The sequence below is a fragment of the Anser brachyrhynchus genome (assembly GCF_964034855.1).
Source record: "Anser brachyrhynchus genome assembly, chromosome: 12".
Lineage (NCBI taxonomy): Eukaryota > Metazoa > Chordata > Aves > Anseriformes > Anatidae > Anser > Anser brachyrhynchus.
In genome coordinates this window covers 7,042,765-7,066,846 of record NC_137707.1, presented here as the reverse complement: position 1 = coordinate 7,066,846, position 24,082 = coordinate 7,042,765, and the positions used below count along the sequence as shown (strand labels likewise).

General features: G+C 37.2%; 1 protein-coding gene across 12 annotated transcripts in view; it reads right to left on the bottom strand.

The window, feature by feature from the left end:
* Window positions 1-24,082, bottom strand: part of ADAMTS18 (ADAM metallopeptidase with thrombospondin type 1 motif 18) — an 84,507-nt gene that overhangs the window by 41,615 nt on the left and 18,810 nt on the right. For all 12 annotated transcript variants that reach the window (XM_080552506.1, XM_080552508.1, XM_080552509.1 and 9 more), the window contains 5 exons: window positions 9,774-10,056; window positions 5,860-6,059; window positions 5,048-5,131; window positions 4,038-4,197; window positions 3,338-3,443 (listed from right to left, as the gene is read on the bottom strand). In XM_080552506.1, the coding sequence (XP_080408632.1) occupies window positions 3,338-3,443; window positions 4,038-4,197; window positions 5,048-5,131; window positions 5,860-6,059; window positions 9,774-10,056 (833 nt within the window). The remainder of the gene's footprint in view (window positions 1-3,337; window positions 3,444-4,037; window positions 4,198-5,047; window positions 5,132-5,859; window positions 6,060-9,773; window positions 10,057-24,082) is intronic.

Here is a 24,082-nt window from a genome sequence, read left to right as displayed (position 1 = left end):
CCATGCACCAAAAAAAAAAAAAAAAAGTGAGTGATAATAGCACCACTTCTGCCATTTTACTCAAACAAGACCTTACTAATTGTTATTAATCCTTGAAATAAGGGAAATGCACAATTAGTACATGTACAAAGAGAATCCTATTGATATGGATGGAAGTAGTGATTCTTACTATTTTCAGTCACAGCTGTAACTTGCCTATGAATCTACCAGCTTAAAATATGCAATGTTGTCTGAGCCTTTCTTTGCCTATTGACAACACGTGCTAACATAAATATTGTGGAGATCAGTACCCAGTGAAATAGCAGTTACACAGCTGGAAGAATAAAATGTAACTGTCCTCCTAATCTGAGGAGGAACTACATACCTGCATTCAATCTGGAGCAAAAGAGGTGGGACTGAATAAATAGAATACATGTTATGAATATAAAAATCTTACACTTTTTCTAATTTTGGGCACTAACTTCTCTCAGTCAAATCACTTTCTTTTCCCTGCCTTTGCTGTCCTGTCATTTACTTTGTCTAGACTCTTTAGTGGGAATATTGCCTCTTACTGGGTGCTCTGCTCAATCTGCAGTATCATGAGGCCCTGCTTTCACTAGGAGAGGTGTTACAATAACATGAAGTATAATAAGCAATAATAAAAGCCACATTGAAAATGATAAATGATGTGGAGCTTATGGTTATAATAAATTTAATTTTCAGACTTTATATTTACTCACTGTACAGGACATCTGTGGATTTCAATGTGTTTTGAATAGAAATTTCAAAATCTGTTACTTCAACATTGTAGTACATTGGCGACTTTATGAATGCAATATGTGCACATGCAGGGAATATCTAATTTACTGGGCTTGATCCTCTACTATTATAAATCATTGCAGGCTCATCAGAGTTACTGCATGTGTTGCCACCAGCTGAGGATCCAAACTTGCTAAAATATGTCTCACTCTATAAATGGCCAAAAAAGTCCCAACTGAGTTAATATGTTATAATCCTTTTTAAAATACTAACTTTGTTCACATGCATTACCGTCAAAGAATCCACAGTTTTAAGACCCACTCACACAATGGGCTCTGAACTCCCAAAGGAAACATTAAGCTTTCAGGTAAAAACACAAACTACTTCTATAAAACCAAAAAAAGTGTATAACAATTTAAGCGATTCAGTGGATGACACAGTGTGATCTATACACTATACAATACCCTCTTAATATGAAATACTTAGGTTAATATATTCACAGTGGACCTCAGCACCTATAGGGTGGCCACAGTTTTTCATACAGCAAGACTTTGTGTTTCACCGGATCCATATTAATATGAGATCAGTGCAAAACAGTCAAATCACTCCATTTATTTTACTGAAGTGGATGGCAGTACCAATCCTACATTTGAACTGAAGTTTCTCCTAAAAATTCTGAGTTGGTACAGTCAGGAGAGAACTGTCTGAAATGATGCCTGACTCTCAAAGACACACAATGGACATTTAATGAGCAGAATGAGAAAACTCCAGGAAATGTCCTGTATGCATCATCGTGTCAGATAAGAACCATGGTCTGAACCTTCAATAATTGCCACAGGGCACCATTTTTTCTCCAGGACCAGAGCACAGTTTGAAAGCACTTCTTAACCTGTTATATAAACACTGGTGATCAATAGATGAGATCCTAAATTTTCAAAATTGCACTGAACTACCTTACACCTTTACATGATAAATCGTGTACCGTTTCCAAAGCCACATGCTGCATGCTGATTGTTAGGATTGCCAGACAATAATTCTGAGGACGTTTTTCTTCCACAAATCTCTGTATCACAGAGACCAAGTTCTATCATTTTACACTTCATATTATGTAGTTTCAAGGACATGAATATGAACAGATGATAAGAGTTTGTATCTGAGGCAGTTGTTTTCTAGCAGATAAGATGCATTTCATTAGACAGGAGTATGGAAATATACCAAAAGGGCACATAATATAGGAATCAACGGCAGTGGTGAAAAAAGAAAAAAAACAACAATCCAAAAAAAGCATTTAAGATGTTCCAAGTATAATCTCTAAAAGTGAATAAGAGTAAATGAAACAAGAAGGAGATTAAACTACTAAAGGAAATAATTCTTGAAAAATAAGCTATGGGCCTGATTCTCTCCCTAATACTGATCGGAGGGCATTAAAAATCTACTGAGCTCAGTGAAACTGCATTAGTGTGCCAGGAGGATGAAGCCATATACATTTTACATATTTGGTCCCACTGAAAGCATTGGCTCAGTTCCCATGGGCTTCACAAGTAGCTGGATTATTCTTTAATTCCTTGTTTCCCTCCAGACCTGTGAAAGGGTCACTCATGTAGACATTAGGTCATAGTATATACTGTAGAGCATATCTGTACAATGAAAACTAAATAATCCTGATTCAGTCATGCAGAATCTGAAGGATTCATGCCTTGAGCAAACAGCAGTATATAGGAGCACTACTTTTGAAGGATATTATGTGCAGAAATGTTGCTGTACAGAATAATGATCCTATGTCCATGTTTTCTCTAAGCCTTGATTTCAGGTTTGTTCCACATTGAGAAGCTATACTTCCATACTACCAGTGGTTAATTAGAATCCAACTTGAGCTATGTTAGAACTGAAAGTCAAAAACATATAAAAAGTTCTGAAAAGGACTTAAAATGTATCTGGAGAAAATAGGACAGTAAAAACTAATTGTCTTCTTTAGATCTTAATTCAACAATTCAGAGAATAGCTGAAGCTCCACAGAAGACTACTGATTTTGCTTGAGAGACAGCACTTCTTAGGAAAATGACACTCTTATTACCATAGACATCAAATGGAAATCCAATGGATATATGTACAGAAAGGCTAAAACTGCCACAAAGGTTGTTTTTAACCAAAACAGTCATTAAATAGGTGAGAGAAGAAGGAACGATAAATTGAATGGAATGAATGGCTCCCAGATTCTACAAAACACTGGAGGGGACCTCTTTAAAAGACTCTGAGAGATTGCTTCTTCATACTATGAGTTTCTGTGTCCCTTCTGATTTTGGAGCTACAGCACTGATACTAGAAGCAATTTGTCTACCAGAACATGATAGCAGGGTGGAAAGCTTGTAGACTTAAATAATAGCTTTTATTTTTTGTTCTGGTTATCATCCGGAATATGTAAAGCATCAAAAAATAAAAATACAATACACGCTCCATGGGCAGCTGATGCTGTCTATATTCTAATAATTGCTCTCTGTGATCCATGGGTAGCTGATTTATATTAATTGATGGTGTGTTTCCATTCACTTACACATTTATTTATAGAAGGAGTAGGTAAGACTCATGAAAAATAACTTACTTGTGTCCAGATTCATGAGCAATTGTAAAAGCCAGTCCAAGGCCTGTATCTTCATTAATGGTGCAACTACGGTATTTGCTGCACATTCCACTGATAGGTGCAAATCCTGAAGGAAGGAAATGGTAGAAGAGGTTGTTCCTTTACAGAATGCTAAGTACATATATCATCTACACTGTTCCTAATAAGCTGCTCCTATTGTGTCACATGAAGATGCAAGATGGCTATCTATTTCATCAGTTTTATCATGTAAGAATTAAAGCAGACTTATTTGACAATAAAGGGACTCCTGTATAAGAAGTTAATGCAAATCAAACCTAACTCTCCAAAATGCACTTTACTGGAAAAGATTATTCTTTAAAATAAAATAAAATAAAATAAAATAAAATAAAATGATAAAATAAATCAGAGTGGCTCAGAGTTATTTTCAAAATCTCAAGTATTCCTTGAAGAGGTGACAATCCAGAAGGATGTTTTCAGATAGCTTATTTGTCCACTTTTTCTGGGGCAATAATACTTGAAATACTCTTTTTCTTCTAGGTAACTCAAATATATGTAATAATAATACAGCTCTTTCCTGTTCAAGAAGTTTAACATTATATACAACATTGGCCTTTGTTATTTGAAAACATTTCAGTCTCTGTGAATCACGATGCTGCTGTTGACATCCACAAGTTTCTCTGAATGTGTTTTCTTACCATACCTAAAGTATCACAAGGCTCATTTTTCCAAGAGCAGATATCAAAACCCGTAAGCAAGATGGCATGGTCATGACGTTTTCCATTCTTTCCAACCAGAGCAGATTGCCATTGACAAAAGCTGTTCAGTGATTGGTCTGCATGGTGGTTAATCAGTAATCCACCCTGTAGGTATTTCACAGACACAGAAAGAAGGTGCTTCCATCAGTACTTGAGAAAGGTGATTGAAGGAAGAAGAGTTGGTTAGGGAAAAGGGAATTATTTCTGTTTGCATTTTTTCTACGTGAACTTATGCAATCCTGTATTTACCATTTGTGATGACCAATTCAGTTGATGAATGAATCTATTAGAATTATAAAATAAAACTGAAGCATTCACCAGACACAGGTATTTTCAAAGTCAGCAGTTGGAATACAATAAATAGGGATTTGATTCCTGATAAAACTGAATACCAAAATATTTTTAACCTTGTGATTAAAATTTTTGGAGATTTCTGTGGAGGAAAAATATTATCCAAGTAGATTAACCCATCAAAAGTTGCTTCTCATCAGGAAAGAATTTTTCTTCTTGTCTTTCAGGACCATTGCCAAAAGAATCAGCTCCATTCCCACCTTCTGTTACATGCTGTCTACAGTTTGGAACTTTTGACTCTTTCCCTCTTCTGATCATCCCACTGGAGAGCCTACTTCAAAACCTACAAGTAGATTTCTCATTCCAGCCTTCTCCAGGAAAATGTTGGAAACTTAAGTTTTATCTTATTGGATGCATTTCAAAGTTTCTAAAGAACATTTATATGAAAATGAAGGTTTTAGTATCAAAAGAAAAAAGGAAAAGCAGTGAAATCTAGAAAACAATTTTTGAGCTTTTTGTGATTTCAGTCTTCTTCTCACACTTTATGTCATAAGAATGACAAAGACTTCTAATGAAAGTTCATGTACATAACAGAGGAACATCCAGTGTTCCCTGTGGACAGTATCAAATGAAGTACATACCACAAAATTCTGATACAACTTACAGGCTCTTGTTCCAAAAGAAGAAGGCTCACAACAATGATGTTTATGTCACTTCCAATTGTTCCATCTTTAAACAAACTAGAGACCTGCAATGATTATTGAAAATGAAATATCATCTAGATGTGTTAAAAAAATCTTTTTTAAATAGACATATGTATTGAGTTATCACATTCACCTTCATTTTTCAATACAAATTAATGGAATTATATACCTTGTAGGATTAATCCAAAAGAGCTTCACCCAGAATTATGCCCCAAACCACTCCACTTATTCAAAACACTTGAAAACTTGATTTCAATGGGCTTTGTTCTGTCCTTATTCTCTTAGATCAAGTGTAATCAGTGTCAAAGTTCAAGTTTTGAAGAAAAAATTAAAGGAAAACAAAGCCACTGAGGAAAATGCATTTCTAGTTATAGTATTTTTCTCAAAATAAATTTATGCTTTCTCAAATTTTTGTTTCAAGGAGTGACATCAGACTAAACAGAGTAAGACTCATGAAACTAAATAAAAGTTTCAGTTTCAGCATACTTGATTTCTTCGTAAAATGCAAGACATATTTTAAAATTTAACATTTTTAAATACTCTCCAAACATTTATATTTTTTTACCCTACAGTAGTGTTGTCAGAGCTGTGATAATCCAAAAAAATCATTTTAAAGAGTTTTTTGGCCTAAGTAACACATTAGATGAAACTTGAAGAAGAGCTTGTCTAAGTTGTGCCTACCCTTTCTGGTATCACCATTTGTCTAATGAAAGATACTCTGACATAACAATATTTCACAGGGAAAACATACTTCAGTGACATCAGATCTTACCATATTCATAACTGTTAAAATGTATGTTGTTACATTTTCCTTGCCATGTTTCTCTAACATTTTTTTATCTGCCACAACAAGGGTTTCAACATTTAGACTTCCATTTTTCTGAATTTTAGCAGATGATCTTTTGAACCTAGCAGAAGTCCCATACTCATCTGAGCGAATGTATGTCTCTTCTGTGGGTGGCTTAGGTGCATCTAAAAAGGAAATAAAACTCAGTTTGGGGAAGGATTCAGATCACCCATGATCAGTTTCATCAGATAAGGAAGTAACACAGGTTTAGAGCCTTATATTATTTTTACAGCATATGATTTAATACTTATGGGTAAGAAGTTCTTGTATATTTATTAAAAAAAAAATTGATTCATTCTTCAGGGTAGGATGGCTATAGGGGGAGATGGAAATAGAAAAAACATATGTATTCTGTAAGCAGTTCAAAATAAAGAATTAATCTAATAAATTGGTAGCATCTGTGGCCAAAAAAAAAAGAAAATACACACAGAATTTTTAACAGAATGCCTACATTTGTCCTGTCCTTTTGATAACATCCAGAAGTGTTCGGCATGTGCTACTTACATAGCAGTTGATAAAAAAAAAAAAAAATCCTTTCCACAACAGACCACCAGAAGGGAGATACACCATAAGTGTCCAGAAAGAAGACACACCGCAAGTAAGATTCCCATCAGCCTGACATTTGGATTGACAATAGCCTTCTATTCAGTGGCAAATTTACCACTGACATTGGTCCTGCTGGGAATGTATTTATTTAGCATAGGTAAGTGTCAGGAAACAGCAATCAAGGCTTGACAACAGGATATGCGCATCCAGTCTGCACACACTAATGTTGGCTTGCACTTTTTCCCTCTGTACTTGTATAGCTTGGTTAATATCACAGTCATGGAATGGTCTCCAATCCATTTCTTCAGAGAGACCGAAATGGGAAAGGAAATCTATATTCTACATCCTATAATTCTCCTATTGCTCGTTGCTTCTTTTGCCTAAAGCTACACTGCCTTGGCATTAAGAATTAACTCAAAGGCCACTTTTTAAGGCCACGTTAACTATTTGGATAACAGTACAGTTTGTTTGTTTGTTTGTTTGACACAGGATGTAACATGATGCAAGTGAAGGAGCCTCAGGTAATTCAAAAAATCTTGCCGGTGCCTCATCAGAAAGTTAGTCCAATGACAGAGCTACTTCCTAGCATCTCAAACTGGGAAATCAGGAATACCACAGAATGGACAACAGTAATCTGCTTTCAAGAATTAAGTCACTCTGAACTCTATTTAATATTGCAAGTGACTGTATTAGTAAGATTTTAAAGCACCACTCATTATAAACAATTATCCTTTACAAGCTCAGAGAACTCCTCTTCTGGAAGCACATCAAGACATGAAGACATGCCTCACCCAAGAGTAAAGCACTCAGTTCAGGGCACATCAGTTTCCATGTTTTGAAAGCAATACAGCTTCAAGGCACTTGACATGTCCTGTAGACTGATCCACAAGCGGTGGAGTTTTGTTCTTGGATTAACTTCACTGCTACTTATAAAACCTATGCAGCAATATGTTTCAAGATCAATATGATCTTATGACTACAGTCCAGTCAATTCTCATGATCTAAAAATATTAAGATTGTGAGGAAGAGTTTGAAAGATTAACCGACTTCTCTAGTGCTTACAGATTGCCAACATAGCAAATTTCAAATGACGATGAGCTGGACAAACTACCTTTAAGATCTTAGAAGTGGCAGCATGGTCATCCCTGTTTCTGTTCAGCAAACTTGGATTCATTCTTAAGTTAGGATAAATTAACTTGACTATAGGCAGTGTTAATAGCAGAGGACTGTCTTCTGTACCACTGCATACTCAGTTCTTACACCTTTATTTATTCAATCTAAAGTTTTCTGTCTGAGGTGGCTGGATTGGATGTTGCTGAAAAGTTCAAATTATATGATTCCAGATCTCAGAACAAGACCAAGAAAAAAAAAGTCAAAATAAAAACAATAAATAAATAAATAAAATTTTCTTCTACATCCCTTGTTTTCCCCTACTCAACTAAATGATCACATGTGATTTTATTTACAGGATTGCATTGTATTTGGTGAACACGAGAGAGATTTGCTCGATATATTAGCCAAGGTTGGGTGTAGAATTAGGTTGTGTTTTTTTTCAAACTCCTCCCCCCTTTCAGAAGGTTGCAGGTATGTACAGCATGAGGTGAAAAACTGCAGGATGTGAAAATAAAGAGTTGCATGGTTAAGATAATTAAAGGAAATCTTGTTTAATTGGATTCTAACAGCGCATCTGACACCAAGTTCCTAAGTGGTGATGGGTAAATCAGTTACACTAAACTCACCACAGCTGGATGCTAACTGTATGTTCTTCATTTACCAGGAACCCAGCTCAAAACTCCAGCTAAAAACTCATGGCTCTAAGTGGAATCACTAAACATACACAATTACAGGCGTATATATTCTGATAAGTATTTTAAAGGAAAACTCAACTTATTGATTTGGTATCCAGCAGCAATGCTTATTTTTGACATTTCCTGTGTCTCTGGAGTCCTGCTTCTAAGACAGGAATAATGATAATATCTTTTCAAATCCCAGGAGGTTTTGAAAATGCAATAACCAAAATGTGTTCATTTATTACAGGGACCAGCATTATGTAAAAACTAAAGACATGAATAATTCTGAATTTGGACAAGCAGTCATGGGGGGTACAGCAAATAAGGAATAAGACCACAGTGGACAATGCAAATAAAATTAAACACTGCAGAGCAGAATAGCTAACTTAGCACCATTTTGTTTGCTTTGAAGCAGGCAGCAGGAAAACCAGACAGGAGGGGGAGGGAGTATGTAATGAGGTAGCTTTGACCTGCATCAGAATGCAAATATTTACGGTTGGAATCACAGACTTCTGCATCTGGCATTTGAGGTCTAGCTTTCAAATCAGTGAGGAGAAGGATTTTTGAAGAAGCAGTCACTTTTTAAAAAGCAGTTTCCTGGCTTCAGATAGGCCTCAGCCTCAGCCATCTTTTTCACTACCTCCTTTCTCATTCCTTCCTTTCTATTTGTTTTTCTCTGTCTTCCCTACATGCCTGTTGAAAAAGGAACCTGCTCATTTTCTCACAACACAAGTTAGAAGCTGGAAGAATGTAAGTAGACTGACAATGTTTTCAATACTGTGTGCAATCCTGGAGACCCTCCTTAAGCAACTCAACTTAGAAGCAGATCAGCTTTCAAAGAGAATCAACTGAATGCTGTAAGTACAGATATAGGGTCCAAGGGGGCTCTAAAATGTCCAGAAATTTGAAGGCCAAATGAAAGACTCAGAATAGACCTTGGCAGGATACTGTGCTCCAATATGTTTTTTAGGAGATGGCTCCAAAATTTTATTTAAACAATTTACGTGGGAGGTTCTTTTTGAAGATCTCAGTTGCTGAAACTTCCATTATCCGATGGTGAGCTCTGAAAGACTTATTCTCTATCCTTCCAGAAAGTAGTGATTTGGAAGGCTTCTCCTCCATCTTCAAGCCTAATTAGTTCTATTTCCCCAGACTAACAGAGAACAGTTTAGGGACTTGGCATCCCTAACTGTGCAAAAGCAGCAATCTAAAACAGAAAGGCTTATCAAAAACTATGGCAATGTCAAAAAAATCAGACAAGGGATCTTTTAATCTAGGTAAAGTAAAAGAGAACTAAACAGTGATCTGATGGCTTAATAAAAAAAGATGATGACAAATTTAAAGGAAGAATCATATTTCCCATATCTATTTCCCTTTATAGCCATACTATCCTTAATTATTATGTCTCCATCACATAGGTTACTATGAACTGCACCTAAGTATCACCATACAGTCTCTTAAGAGGCACTATCTCAAACAAGGAGAGAAAGTTTCCTTACATACATTTCTTGCGACGTCCACAAAAATGTTGCTTTTGAAACCTTCCATGGTGGTAACCATTCGCTTGAGCATGATACTTGTGCGAAGTGTGATTTCTGTGATGGCCAAGAGAAAAGTATTTGGGATTGGACTCTACTGTGTACCGGTGCACCTTCTCTTCTGCTGTTCGTTTATATAATACATGAGGATGATGTCCAGCAGGTGATGTGTAGTTGTGCTCCTGTGCTAGCTGCTGAGGTAAGGGAGATATAAGGAACTCGATCTTCTGTGTCCTTATCAAACCTGACTAGAAAAAAACAACAACAAAACAGAAATTAGAGGAAAGACTGTCAAGGTTCACAGCTGAACATGCTAGCTCTTACAGTGATCTCCCTTCAAAGCCTCTAGACAGACTGAAATGTACTCCTCTAAAATACATTTACTCAGGATTTAATCTAGATAGTCTTCCCAATTAAATATTCATTGTTTCACTTTGAAGATGACCAGGTGTTATGTTTGGTAACACGGAGAACAAGAATGCTGTACTCCACAGCATTAGCATAGCACCTTCACACAGTGTCGTGACTAATTTTGTAAGCAATATTAATCCAGACATAAGGTTACTCTAAGTAGAAACCTAAGCACATTATGGTGCAGCGGTGCAAAGTTACAGCATCTAAAAATTTTAGTATCATCATTCAGTAATCAAGTCCCAGCAATTTAATCAATATAAAGCAGTTTATATTTTTTGCCCGCATACAAATGAAAACTGATCAGTGAAATCAAGTATCTTAATTGTTTTCCTTTTTGGATCCCTAAAAGACTGAAGTGAGTATGGGAAAACTATGCTGTATTTTTCACATAGTATCTATACATAAAACTGCACATGTGATGAAGTGTTTCCAGGATCAGGGCCAGAGAAATGCGGGTGGCACTGAGGAAGTATTTCCATGCAGCTCATTAATCAGTTATGATTTTATTTCATTTCTCGGGTTTGTAAAACACGTTGTAATAAACACTCCTTTTTACCAAGTCAAAAACCACGAAGTTTCATCAGGTAATTCTATTACATTATATACATAATACTAGATACAGATTTTTGTTTTGGATCAGTGGAGCTCTACCATGTGCCAATACCCTCCTGCCAAAACTGACATCCCATGAGGACTACATTTCTCTAATACTTCAGAAAAATATGTGCAGACAAACAAATGTCAATTACAAACCATCTTGTCCGACATCTTAAGTCCTCAAAGCTCATGATTCCACCTCCTTCCTCAAAAAGCATTCTTTGAAAATGTACATATTAGACAGGTATCACATATTCCCTTCTGAAATTGATGCTTTCTTTAGCCTAAACTCCTGCATCCAGAATGCCAAGGATATTCAAAAGAGACTAAATTTTAATGACTAATACAAGCACTGTATTTCTTAAGGATTTGTGAAATTTTCTGCACTTTCAGAACTGTTTCCCATGAGGAAAACTCAACAGAACATGTAAAGCAAGTGAAAATAGAAAGCTACTTGTAAAATCTTCACAGCTTTAACCGTTTTCTAAGCTAATGCTAAAATTGACTTTAAGTCCAGTTAAAAGATTTATCAGAGATATGGAGATACGCCGTAGTCTATAGTCAGACACTATGCCCTCTTCATGGAAATTCACTTCTGTCTTTCCAAATTGATAGTATATTCACAGTACTCCCCAGTATAAGCATTTTTCGTGGGGTTCTAATAGTAGTGCTCCTAAAATAGTACCATGATCTTCATTTTGACAATAGAACAGATTCCATATTATGAACTCAGATGATCAAATTGCTTCCTGAAAATTTATATGAACATAAAAATAGATGCTATTCTGATTAACAATTTACCCCCTCTCCTCTCTTCAACACAAATTCATAATTACCTTTGTCTATATCTACTTAACATTCTAAAGAAAAGTTAAAATTGCCCCTGATAAATAAGAGAGAGACAACATTGACAAGAATTTAACTTTCCTGCTTAATGCCATAAGCTGGCATATTTCAAATGTCAAATCACATTTGGCAATGGCAAAGTACTTTCCTGTAGGGAAGAAGACTAATATTTTAATCCTTATGTTTTGTGTCATTAAACAATTTAAAAGTGGTTCTGAGAGGCAATCTTCATCTGCTAGAGTGCACTGATAACTGGTCACTGCCTTTTTTTTTTTTCTTTTTCTGATGTAAAACATAAACGTAGTAAATCTGGATTTTATTTCCCCATTTTAAAGGTTTCCACATCTGAAATTATTCCTGTAGGATTAATTTTGTAAATGATTCAAACCATATGGAACAAAGGGTTTTCTACATTTTCCTGTAAGAAACTATCCCTGATGTACACCAACTTCTACCAAATGTAGCCCCAAATGTAATTTCTATATTTAACATTATAAGGGCAGATTGAGAATTCTGGAGAAAAAAAAAAAAGGCAGAGGGAGTTCTGGACCCTGTACTGCATATTGCTGCACTACTTCATAGGCTGTAACTGACTTGAGTGCCTTACAAAGGTATTCACTTTTTTTTTTTTTTTCCCTCGGCAGAAATGAACCTGAATCTCCAATAAGACTTCTTTTCTTTGTGTTTTGCATCAGACATGTCCTCCAAATTGAAAAATGTTGTGAGAATGAAAGGTATCTTCTTTTGGTAACATCTAGTTTTATGAAGTTGTCATGAAGAAAGGGGAAGTGCCATGGAGCAGCCTGGTTACTCACTAAATCACAGATCATTTTCCATTTCTTTCAGGTATGGAATGGTTTCAAGGATTCACATTAAAATAACATCAGTAATTCAAAAGTAATGCCGAAAATGCTGACCTGGCTTCTGACAGAGATGCACTCCTCTGGATTGGTACTAAGTGGGCAATTGGGCAATAACAGTCAGATGCTTTTCTTGCAGGTTCTTGAATTTTAGCCTTAGATAAAGTAAAACGGTCTATGGCTATGGTCATGTTATCTCGAAAATATGCCAGCTGAGAAATACCAGAGCACACAGGCAGGATACTAGCACAGAAACATCTTTCCTAACTTTATACTGCCAAGGAATTACAGCTCCTTGGAGAAGGCCAGGTTTTGGCTAGTCTGTACTCCTGGGCAGTGTAAGTGTTAAAAAAAAATAAAAATATGTTCTTTGTTCTTTGGAATTTTTCCTACAAATACATGAAACATCACTGTAATCACGAGTTATATGCAATATGGTTCTCCAGCTCAAGTATTTCAGTAGATGAACAATTAGTGTCAAAATTGTCATGGAAATTTTATGCATTAGGTTTTCATATTGCCAGCATAGCTTTAAGTATACACGTGCTTATCCTTGAATCAGAACTCAATAATACCTTTCCATTAATTTTGATGGGTTTAGAACCTGACAAGAAGAGGATTGGATAGGTCCAAACTGCATTTTTCTCTTCAGATTTTCTGCAATCATAACACTATGAGAGGAAGCAGGCTGATCAAATCTACCATTTTTAGTAAGTCTAGACAACACAGCATGAAAATGACCAGGGACTCCTATCTATTCCCTCTTCGCTCTCCCACTGTGGTTATCACTAACAATAGCAGTAACTGTGAGAACATGGTGGAAAGGAAAACCCAAGAGACTGCTCAGTTGGAATTTGCTGTTCTTTTTTCTTCCCTCACAACACATATTTGCTATGTTTCTGTCAGGGATATTCCATACCATTGGGAAGTAAATTGAAAGACATACGTTGATCTGTGTGGATAGCAAATAATTCTGAATCAGTAAATTAGAGGAACTTGCAGTTTGTTTGCAAACAAGTTGAGAAGAGATGAGAAGGGAACGTTCCTCCCACTCGTTATTTGTTATGAAGTGTTTGCTTAGCTCTGGGCAAAAGGAATTTTCAGACTGGAATACATCTTTGTAAAATTCCTCAGTATCAGGGTGCTATCACCGAACTAAGGAACTTGTTCCATATTCTGGGTATAGTTCTAAAGGAGGAAGAATCTCAAAATGAAATTTAGACAAGGGAAATGACAATAAAATATCTGCTTCAAGATTTTTTTTAATAGATTATAAACTGAGGAGTAAGAGGAATGTTTTAAAACATTGAAAGTTCATCTTAGCTATTCTAAACCAAGTAAATCTTCCACGATTTCAAATCCACATAAAATGGTTTTTAGAGTCCCACTCTAACATACCTGTTTCTATCATTTGCCTTTTACTGAAACCACACAAAGGCTGCTCCCATTTGACTCCCCCTGTGTTCTTAGACTCAGAGTGAACAAACTGGGAGCTTACTGGTTAGTAAATATAATTCATTCTGATGTTTCAGCATCTCCAAAAAACAGACCATCCATAAGAAACACAGCACTGACAGTGACAGACACACCACAAAGAGGAGGATTTTTCAAAACTTATATTTCTTGCCTACAAAAAAACAGAAAAAAAAGAAAAAAAGAAAAAAAAAGAAAAAAAAAGAGGTTCTAAGGTAGTAAAGAAACCCTTGCTCTACACTAGAAGAGATTCATGGCTGTGAGTTCTCTGTTTGCATACAAGGCATTTTCATTAAATGCTAATAAAATTAAAGGTAACAACTTGGCCACCCGCATAATAAAATTGCAGGAGTTTCATAATCCAGATGCAAAATACAAATAATGAGGTAAGAAGCCTATTGAAATGAAACTGATAATTAAAACATATGAATAAATTTACTGCAATGTCTCTGCTAAACAAAACTACTTAATAATGACTGACAGAATACTGAGTTACAGTATGTACACACAGGAATATCTCAGCTAAAACAAGTGCTAAAAAACATGTGCATGTACTGTCTAAGCAATACTTCTCATTTTCAGAATGCTTTATTCAGTATTATAAGTATATATATAAAATCGAGAGCGCTAGAAACATTCTATCTAAACTGGTAGCAGCTAAAACCATGGCCAAAGAAGTTAATGAAGTCTATACCATTAGGTGAGTGTGCATGTACTCAAAATGAAAAATCTCTCAAAAAGCAGAGTTAAATGTAGTTTCACACCCATTAAAATGATTCCAAATATTCACACAAAGTTTTAAAAGACTTGACAAAAGGCCAACTGAAATTGGCATAAACCTTCCCACAGACATCAGTGGACATTGATCCAAGACTTCTGTTGTGTTATTTCCCAACTGTCCAGCACACAAGTCATTGATTCAAACATTTTAACGAGAATTACAGCACGTATCAGAGGCACAAAGTACAGCTTTTAGTTCTACTTAAAATAAATAAAAATGTAAATGTAAAACTTCATTGAAATGGATAGAGTAAGAACAGATGACCTAAGAACAATAGTTGCCGGTTATTTAAAATTATCTGAGGTCCACAACCACAAGTTGCCTCTATATCTAGAATTCACTTTACAGTATTTTGGGACCATCACGTGTCACAGCACACTGGAGTTTTTCTCCTCTTCGTAGTGAAAACTCAAGAAATTACCTTAGCTACAGTTCATTTTAATTAAAGCCAAACTCTTGTTTTCTGCCCCGATGTGATGCTAGGTTTATGGGCCTTTAGCATCACAAAAGACTGTTCTCCACCTTGCTGGAGGAGGGCCTCCCCTAGCTCATATGTCCCACCTGTGGGATTTTTCTGCTAGACCATTTCCAGTTCTGGAATAATAAGCATCTTAGAAGCAGAAAGAGAGAGATGAGTCCCTTCCATCTGGTTTTATAGGTGGATATTGGCAGTTCCTTTATGAAGTATAGATATGATCTTCATGTTTGAGACTACTCCTCTATTCAGTCTGCATGTGGTCCAAGGCAGCTCGAGGAAAGCCAGCCGAGCAATGTAGCTGCTGAGAGACTGGGCTTATTAGCTCAAGCTCAGCATAATGTTTATGTGTCTACACGGTATTTTGTAACAGAGCTAGTTCCTGGCCAGCAGCTTGGAGAACAGCAACAGTGATTTCAGATCCATTTCAAATGCATGCTCAGAGATGGCAGTCCCCCATGCATATACCAGCAGCCTGCTACAAAGTCCCCTCAAGATGACAAAAACTGCCAGCTGTTTAGAATGAGGTTTGGGTCTAGCCTTGAAAAGGGATGTACAGTTTTCTCACACATGCCATGAATTTTTCTTTCCTCCAAAGCAAGGATATTCAACCAATACCAGTATAAGGCTGTTCAAAGCAATCCCACATCATGTGGGCAGTCTGAATAAGTAATTGTTTCTTAAGAGAATGTGTAATGAGGTAGACTCACCTCTTCAGATAGGTTAAGGTGGTAGAATGAAAAATGTGTAAGACTATAACCTTACTACAGTCATAAGCAAAACTATTTCCAAGAATTATAGCCACCAGCATAGTACAGAGTGACCTGAAATAGTAGATACCTGATATCGCTAACTGACTTTTTGAGAGATGGGTTATTGAGCACCTCTCAGGTTAGGGTCAAAATGTCAACACTCTGGAAACTATAATCAAAATGAGCAAATTAAGATGTGAAATTAGGTAGAAAAAATACAAGCAACATATCTGGCAAAGCAGAATGAAGGAGCTGAATTATGGGAAGTATTGCAGAGGTGAAAGATATCTTTACCCATGGGAAGCAGCATGAGCAAACAGCCAAACCAATGGCAGTAAATCATGGTAATTAAAGAAGTTTGTTCCCTCTCTGCTATGACCTACAGCCCCTTTTCTGGGTGGTTGCTGCAAAGGCGACAGCAGTGGCAGCTAACAGAGCTGAAGTGTATTTTGCCTCCCTATTTTGTTTCTGTTCCCCTCAGAAGGGCATTTCATACAGATGCACCCATGTTACTGAAGCACTGGGTGAATTAAACAAGGTTCTGAGACACAGCAACAGGGACACGATCCATGATTTTCCAACATAAAGTGACAGGTCTGGCCCCCTAAATCCATCCACATGTTGTTAAATAAATAACTGACTTTTAGAGTGCTAAGCACCTAGGAGCTCCCATTGAACTGAACATTGTCTCTGAACTGCAAGCATTTCCAGAGTGCTTTTATACCAATTTGGGAAAGAAAATGTTCTGGGAAACTAGTGAGAATGGACTCTCATGAGGTTTCCAATAATACACATGTATTATTGAAGTCAGAGATCCCACGAGTAAAACTCAGAGCATTTTCATTTTTGATCCTGTCCCAAACCAGGCAGCACAAAGTCATGCAAACACACTAAACAAAAGAGAATTTAAGTTAACTAAACTCTTCCCTAGCTTTTATGTTTGCCAAACAAATTCACCCATTCTTCAGAATAGCATCGAGTCTGTACATGGGCAGTTACTGATGACTATCCCAGAATCAGAAAGGTACAAATGTAATGTTTTATTGGTCTGGGGCCCTGGCTGATGAGGATAACCTCAGCAGACCTTTACTGATTTTCACCAGATTGCAGTATCTGGCTCGGCACCACACCAAATGTTTAGGTTAAGTTAATGGACTTTATACATACTAAAATATTTTTATTATGAAAGAAACATTAGAATCACTGGTTGCCTATTTCAATTTGAGAGCTCTACAGCTGATCACGTTTCTGTAGATTCTAAATGACTCACAAAATAACTGAGTTTATTCTGTTTTCTAACATAGATTTCTTGCAAATGTAAAATGTTAGGAATTCTTAACAACATAACATTTTAGTATCAGAGGATCCGACAGAAGGAGAGTAAGACATTTAAATTGCCAGTCTGAATTAGTCATGAAAGACTACTCTGTTTGGCTGCTCAAAAGAAGTGCTATGCAGAACATGCAGCAATTATTAAAACGAGGTAACAAAATTGCATGTCTTCAATTATTCCTATATGAACAAAGACAACGTTATCTCTGAATAGTGCCTTTGTATTTCTGCAGTTGACTGAACTTGTTTAAAACATCTTTATGCAATCCTCTGTCAACAAATGGCAAATAAGGAAATACTCTTATTTGTTCCTCCATTGAAGGTAATTGAACCACTCACATTGGTATTTAAATGTATTAAACTGGTATTTATTGCAGGGTAATGAGATATTCTAGAACTAACACAAATCTGATTGCTTTGCCAAAGATTAAATACTTGCTCATACATAACTGAGCTTCCTCATTTCTCATATTAAAAAAAAAAAAAGTAGGCATCATAAATGAACAGAAGTACTAATGTAAAGTACAGCATTATGACGCAAACTACAGACTATTGACATTTAAATTAAGTGTCAAAGTTTTGCCAAGTGCACTCAAGATCACTTCATTAACGATTCCATCAGTATGGGCACTGACTGTTTGGCTCTTTGGCTTGTTACAATGGTTCTGGAAAGCAGTTAGCTAAAACCAATTGCTTGAATTTAGGCTTGGTAGCTGTACAAGCAGTTGGGTATGGCCTGTTTAAGCAAATCCCTGCAACTGTAAGATAAAATCTAGATATTTTATTAGTTATGACAGCTCTGAAATCCATCACAAAACAAACAGGAAACAGCAGGATTGTTTTATGAATGCATTTATGCTTCACTTTTCCTAAAAAGAGGCAGCCCATACTTGTCATGTGCTGTCTTACAGTTGATTAGTTACTTATGGTACACCAAGTGTAACAGACCAACTGTCTTCAAAAGGTAGTTTAGTTAGTCCCCTAAACTAGCATTGCGTGTAACAGAGTTCATTGCTGGATTAGGACTTAAGAGAATCCTTTGCCTGTGAGAGGAGCCCTACCTTTAACTTTGAAGCATAGGAAGTGCAGCCCTCCCTGTCCTCCCACTCTGTGTAGGAGCACAAAATAAAAGCACCATTTATATTCCTCTTAAAGCTCTGAAATGTGACTTCAAGATATCTAGATCTTTAACAGACCTTTAGACAGGGCAGAAAGTTGCCCTATGGATGGTCCACTATGAATTATTCATACTGCTCGAAGGATTAGGTGCAATGAAAATGCACTGGCAAGATTCTCCTCCTCCGTGTTTAGCCAATCCATTTTATGTTGATGAAATTCAGATGTACTAATATTCTAGGGAAACTGCATGCCTTGTCAATCAATCTTCTGATCCTATAACTGTAATAAAGGCAAAACCAGTAAGACTGTTCAGGTAATAATGACACTGAAAATGAACTGCTTAAAACAAAAGAACTGATTTTAACAGATAACTAAAATCAGTACTTAGAGATTCTTTTCCATAGGAACTCAGCATTAGCAGATGTTTGCTTGTTTCTGATAAGGAACATTCCCTCCTAACGTACATGCAGCTCCAAACATTGGAAGTCTTGAATCAGGTCTTGCATAATACCATAAATTATGAGTTTTTTTTTAATAATGCTTAAGGGCTTTGGTGTTTTATTTGCTTTCTGATTTCTTGAAACATTTCGGATTGTTTAACATTTTTTTTACCCTTTATGATCATGTGTACTAAAGTCATACTTGGTCTCTTTTTTTTTTTTTTTTTTTTTTAGTGAAAACTCAGCTTTTCCTGTGATGATAGGACTTTGGCAGCTAGGCTTTTCAGAAGAATATTACAAATCATGAGTGAGAGTGGCAAACAAGTGTGAAAGGCTCCTTCTGCCCTTTAAGACACCCTGTTGAAGTTGCAGCCAAGACAGAGAGATACTAACCACACTCAGACACCACACAGGACTAGCTGATTGCAGACCCTTCACTCTATTCAGAGTGGCTTACAATGATTGTGTCAAAGCCCCGCAGGGAATGTTCTAGACAGTGGCAGTTCACTACACATATCTACTTTTCCCCACTGAAGATCCTCCGGATAAAAGCTTCAGCCTAGCAGAGCTGATGCAAATGAATTTGAGGGGGCAGAAGATCTGAGCCTGTCTGACCTGGGATAATTTGCATTCAAACAAAATAAATCCAGCTCTATTCCCATAGCAATTTTATTTTGCTATGAATAGCTCAGGCAGCTCCAATAGTGAGGACTCGGGTTACATCTGATTGCCAGCTGTATTGCTTACTAAGAAGTTAGGTCAGTGGTTCCCAACCTTTTAATTTTCCTTGTTGGAGTATACATTGCTATGGATTAGTTACATGAGAGAGTGGTCACAAAGAACTCTGTAGGGAGCAAAGTATCAGCTTTGCTGATATTCCACATACACAGACATATACATATGTTGAAATATCTGTGTGGGAAGGGGAAAGGGAGTGGAACAAAAGAGCTTAGGCCATTAAGGGAATGGAAACTAAGAAGCAAAGATGGCGCAAGAGTGAGATGTCAGGCTGGCGCCTGGGTTATCTGGATTAAACTCCCAGTTCTTCAGTCATTCAGCTTCTCCGTTCCTTATTTCTCAGTTTTAAAGGCAGGGCAGTATACTCTACACCGCAGATGCTCAAAAGAGCCTGGTGAAGACTCGCATTTGACTCCTGCCGGGTTGTTCTAAAATGCCTCTGTCTCCGTCACTACAAGCACGTGGCCTTTCTCCCCCTGCAGCCCCAGCCTTGAGGATGCCACTCAGCAGCCTGAGCTCTCATCCACTGACAAGTTGTGCTGAGCAGACAAGGTCACGGTAGCTGAGTACGTGCCACCTAGCAGGGCTCCAGGCTGGTTAAGTGCCCTGTTCAAAGACACATTGCTCAAACGTGGATCTGCCCATGATTTGTCCCTCATCACGTCACTAGATGGACTTGTGCCATGTGTCCCCAGTCACAGGACTCACAGTGCGACCCGATATGTGACCCTGAAATTATGTGGTCACATTCACTGGAGTCTGAGAAGGTTGATAGGTTTGCTCATAACTAGGAATTCCCTTGCTGTAATTCTTTATACTTCACACATGCCTATAGACAAAGTGTGATTGCTTAGCATTGCTGCAAAAGGGGGAGAAGGAAAGAATAAATTTCATCTTCTCTGTTTTTGCTGTAGTCATCTCTTCAAAACAGGACAGTAGCTTAAGTGTGTGTGAATCGTGTTTTCTTTCTAAAAAATCAGTAAAACTGTGAATGCAATTCAAACCATTAAACCTGAAATACAGGGCAGTATCATTCCAATGATTTAAAATAAGACCTCACCATTTTCTCAGGTTTTTCACATTTAGAATCCTGTACAACGACAACTCCATGTCAGATTTAGAGATACAGTATCCAACAGGAACATCTTTGGTGTCCTGGTCTTAATTTAGAATAGGCATTTGAATAAGAAGTGAGTTATTTGCTAAGCTAAATGTTGTAACTGCATGCCGTGAAAAAGTCACATATTTGTGGGCACTGTTTATAGCCATGAAACCTGCCTTCACAGTATTATATTGCCAAGTATTCCAGGGGTCCAAAGATTTGTTTTCCCAATTGTAGCCAAAGGTAACAAGCTACCAAATGGTGGTGCCCAGATATACTGCCCTAATTTCTGTCCTCCTTCCAAACTGAGCATACACACACTCCTCCCTCCCACAAATTAGTGTATGTTTTGATTTTAAGGGAATGATGCACAAAGGTGAGCATGCCAACAGTCTTGCTGGTTTTACTACTGAAATGAAACACAGGAAATCTGGGTGAATTTGGCCCTGTCTAGAAAGGTTTTTAATACAATTATAAATGAAAGTTTGATGAGAAATAATTTTCAGTATAATTTTCTAACTGCAGTAATCTCTGTAGTAGAAACAACTTTGACCTCATGCAAAAACCACCACAATTATGTCCTGGTTTGGTATGAAATACAATACCATGCCAAAACTGTCCTCTTAAAATGGAAACAGTATCACTACCTTAATATTGGTCCAGATTTTCAGCATAAAGTGAGCTAAATCCATTCCTCAATGCAATACATCAATTTACATCTGTTGACATCCTGCCTGCTGACAGGGTCAGAGTACAACATACAAGTCTAAACCAGTACTTGGGCTGTTAACACAACAGTTTCCAAGTATTCAGGTCTGTGTTTGACTTACTGCCTAGGCCTGCAGAGCTACAGCAGTCATTAAAGGTTACATTGATTTTACCATAAGCAGATTTTAATATAAGCCTATGAATTATGAGACTCTTTAGCAGGGATGCATCTTAAGAAAAGCACGTAAGATGGTGTGGGAATATTTACATATTTCTTTTCATTTATGAAATCAGCTCCAATAAGCACGTCTGAGAATCAGAGGACGAAAAAGATGATGAGGAAAGGACACAAAGGATTCCGTTTCTACAGAGTCCTGTAGAAATTCATCCAAGAAGGGAAGCCTTTGATTCTTGTGTCAGCAAGCACACATTTGTTGTGATTTTCAAGCAAGTGAATAGCATTTCTTCATCAAAGCATTTGTACAGTAGAGTGTTGTCAATGTACTACTTTCTAATATGGACTGTGGAAACCCAAAGATCTACCTAACCTTGTGATGATCTCTGAGACCTCAAGAAATGGTAAAAATAAAGTGACACAGGGAAGACTGTACTTGAAAGTGATGTTTTCTTCCATGAGATATTCTCTATATTAAACTAGTCCAAGAAATCTGGACATCTGTTGCCTTAGGAGTTGTCACTTTCTTAAGCACTATAGGCCTTCTAGTTGAATTAAAAATGCAGTAAAGTCAAGGGAAATATAATTATATGGAATTTGTTGACAGCTTAACATGTTGCAAAGTTATAAAAAGATGGTTAAAAAACAATCAACAGAAGATTCAGCAGAGAAAATTTCCTAGGCAGCCTGACCTTCTTTCTGCAATGAATCTACTGAACGGTAGGTTAAGCAAAGGTCAGGTTAAACATAGGTTAAGAAAAAAGCTCCAAGAAGAGGAATGTGCTGTCAGGGTCACAGAGGCTCTGGGACATCAAGGAAGTGTTTGAGAGGTACAGACACATCAGGCTCGTATGTATATCCCAGTCCCAGAGCCTGCATGTGCTCCCTGCTCCATCCTGGCAGCAAAGAACGCAAGACCTGAGCTCACACCATGCCATGCCAACAGCTGCTCTCTGTGGACTTTGGGCACAACCTGAGTGAAGTGCTGCACAGCTTAGCTGCTGTTGTATCTTAAGCCCTTAGAAATCAGGATACACTTGGTGGGCTGAGAGGTGCTACATGAGTCAAGTAAGTAGTGCATCAAAGCACACCAACTCCCATAAGGAAGAGATCACTTGTCTACAGCCATAGGCAGGAATTAGGGAAGTGAACATGAAGAGTAAAAAATGTGTTCCCCTCATTCTGAGCCTCTCTGAACCTCAGTGTTGCTTGCACAGACCCTGATTTATCATTCTCACATTAAAACTTCTCAGCTATATCCTGTCCCCAGTCCCTGTCTCTCACCTTAGTGCATCCCTAACTTCCCCCCACAATAATCTGGCTGCTCAGTGGTCACACAGGCTTTCTTTGGCTAACAGGTCTGCCAAAAGACCAGTGGCATGAAGGTAATCGAGTGCTATTCATTCCTACACATTTCCCTACATAAGAATATATGTGCTTCCAGGAGTTAAAGTGCAATCCTGCCACTTCTCTGCGTGAATTTGCCCAGCCTAATGTGTCATGCCTAAAGATGTGACTGTTCGTGCAATCCATCTGGATCATCAGTCATTTACTCCACCTTTTCTTCTTTCCAGGTGGTAACATAAACAGAGGAAAAGCCAGAAGGACCTCTTGTTGTGAAACATTTCCTCTCTTCACAGCATGTTACACTATACACTCCTCCCACAGCATAAAACCAGCAGTGTTAATGTTGTATGGAAGTAAATTAGTCACAAATAGCACCATAGGGAACTGAAATACTTTGAATGTATACCATATAATCAGGAAATGCCCGCCCTCTTCATCTGCCGGGAACAAGGAAATTGAAAGCTTTGTAATTTTAAACTGGCCATCAGTTGCTATGAATCAATCAACCATCTCACTGTGGAGAGATAGCATGCACAAGGAACGCTGTGAAGATAAGAGAGGGTTGAAACTACACTCCCCATCCTGTTGACATAGTTTCAGCCCAAGATTCCACATTTGCTCTCTCCTATCCTGGACTCTTGTTTGTACACCTCTACTGAACTCCTCAAAAGTGCCAGAATAGGACACTGGAGTTTCATATTTTTTCAAATTATTTATACTACTATCAATTCTCACAAATGTCATCAAGCCTAAATGTATTTTTTTGCATAAGTAAATTGTATAAAATAATTTATGAACTCATAACAACTTCTTCCTTTAACAGTTTTAATATATAATGATAGAAGTTATGCAGGACCGATGTATGTCATGGTCATTTTTTGCAATTACTTTTCCTCCATCCACTTACTACAAAAATCAGAGACAAACCTCATCACCCTTCTCCTTAAAATTTGAGTCCCTTCCTGGAAGAAACATGAAGGAGCTGATTAAAATGATAGTTACTGTTTTGCTAGCATGATATTGCTATTGAATGGCAGAAAAGATAACAGCTCTAGAGAAAATTGCCTCGTGCAACTTTATGGAAATGAAAATACATTCATATTTACTGCATTGCA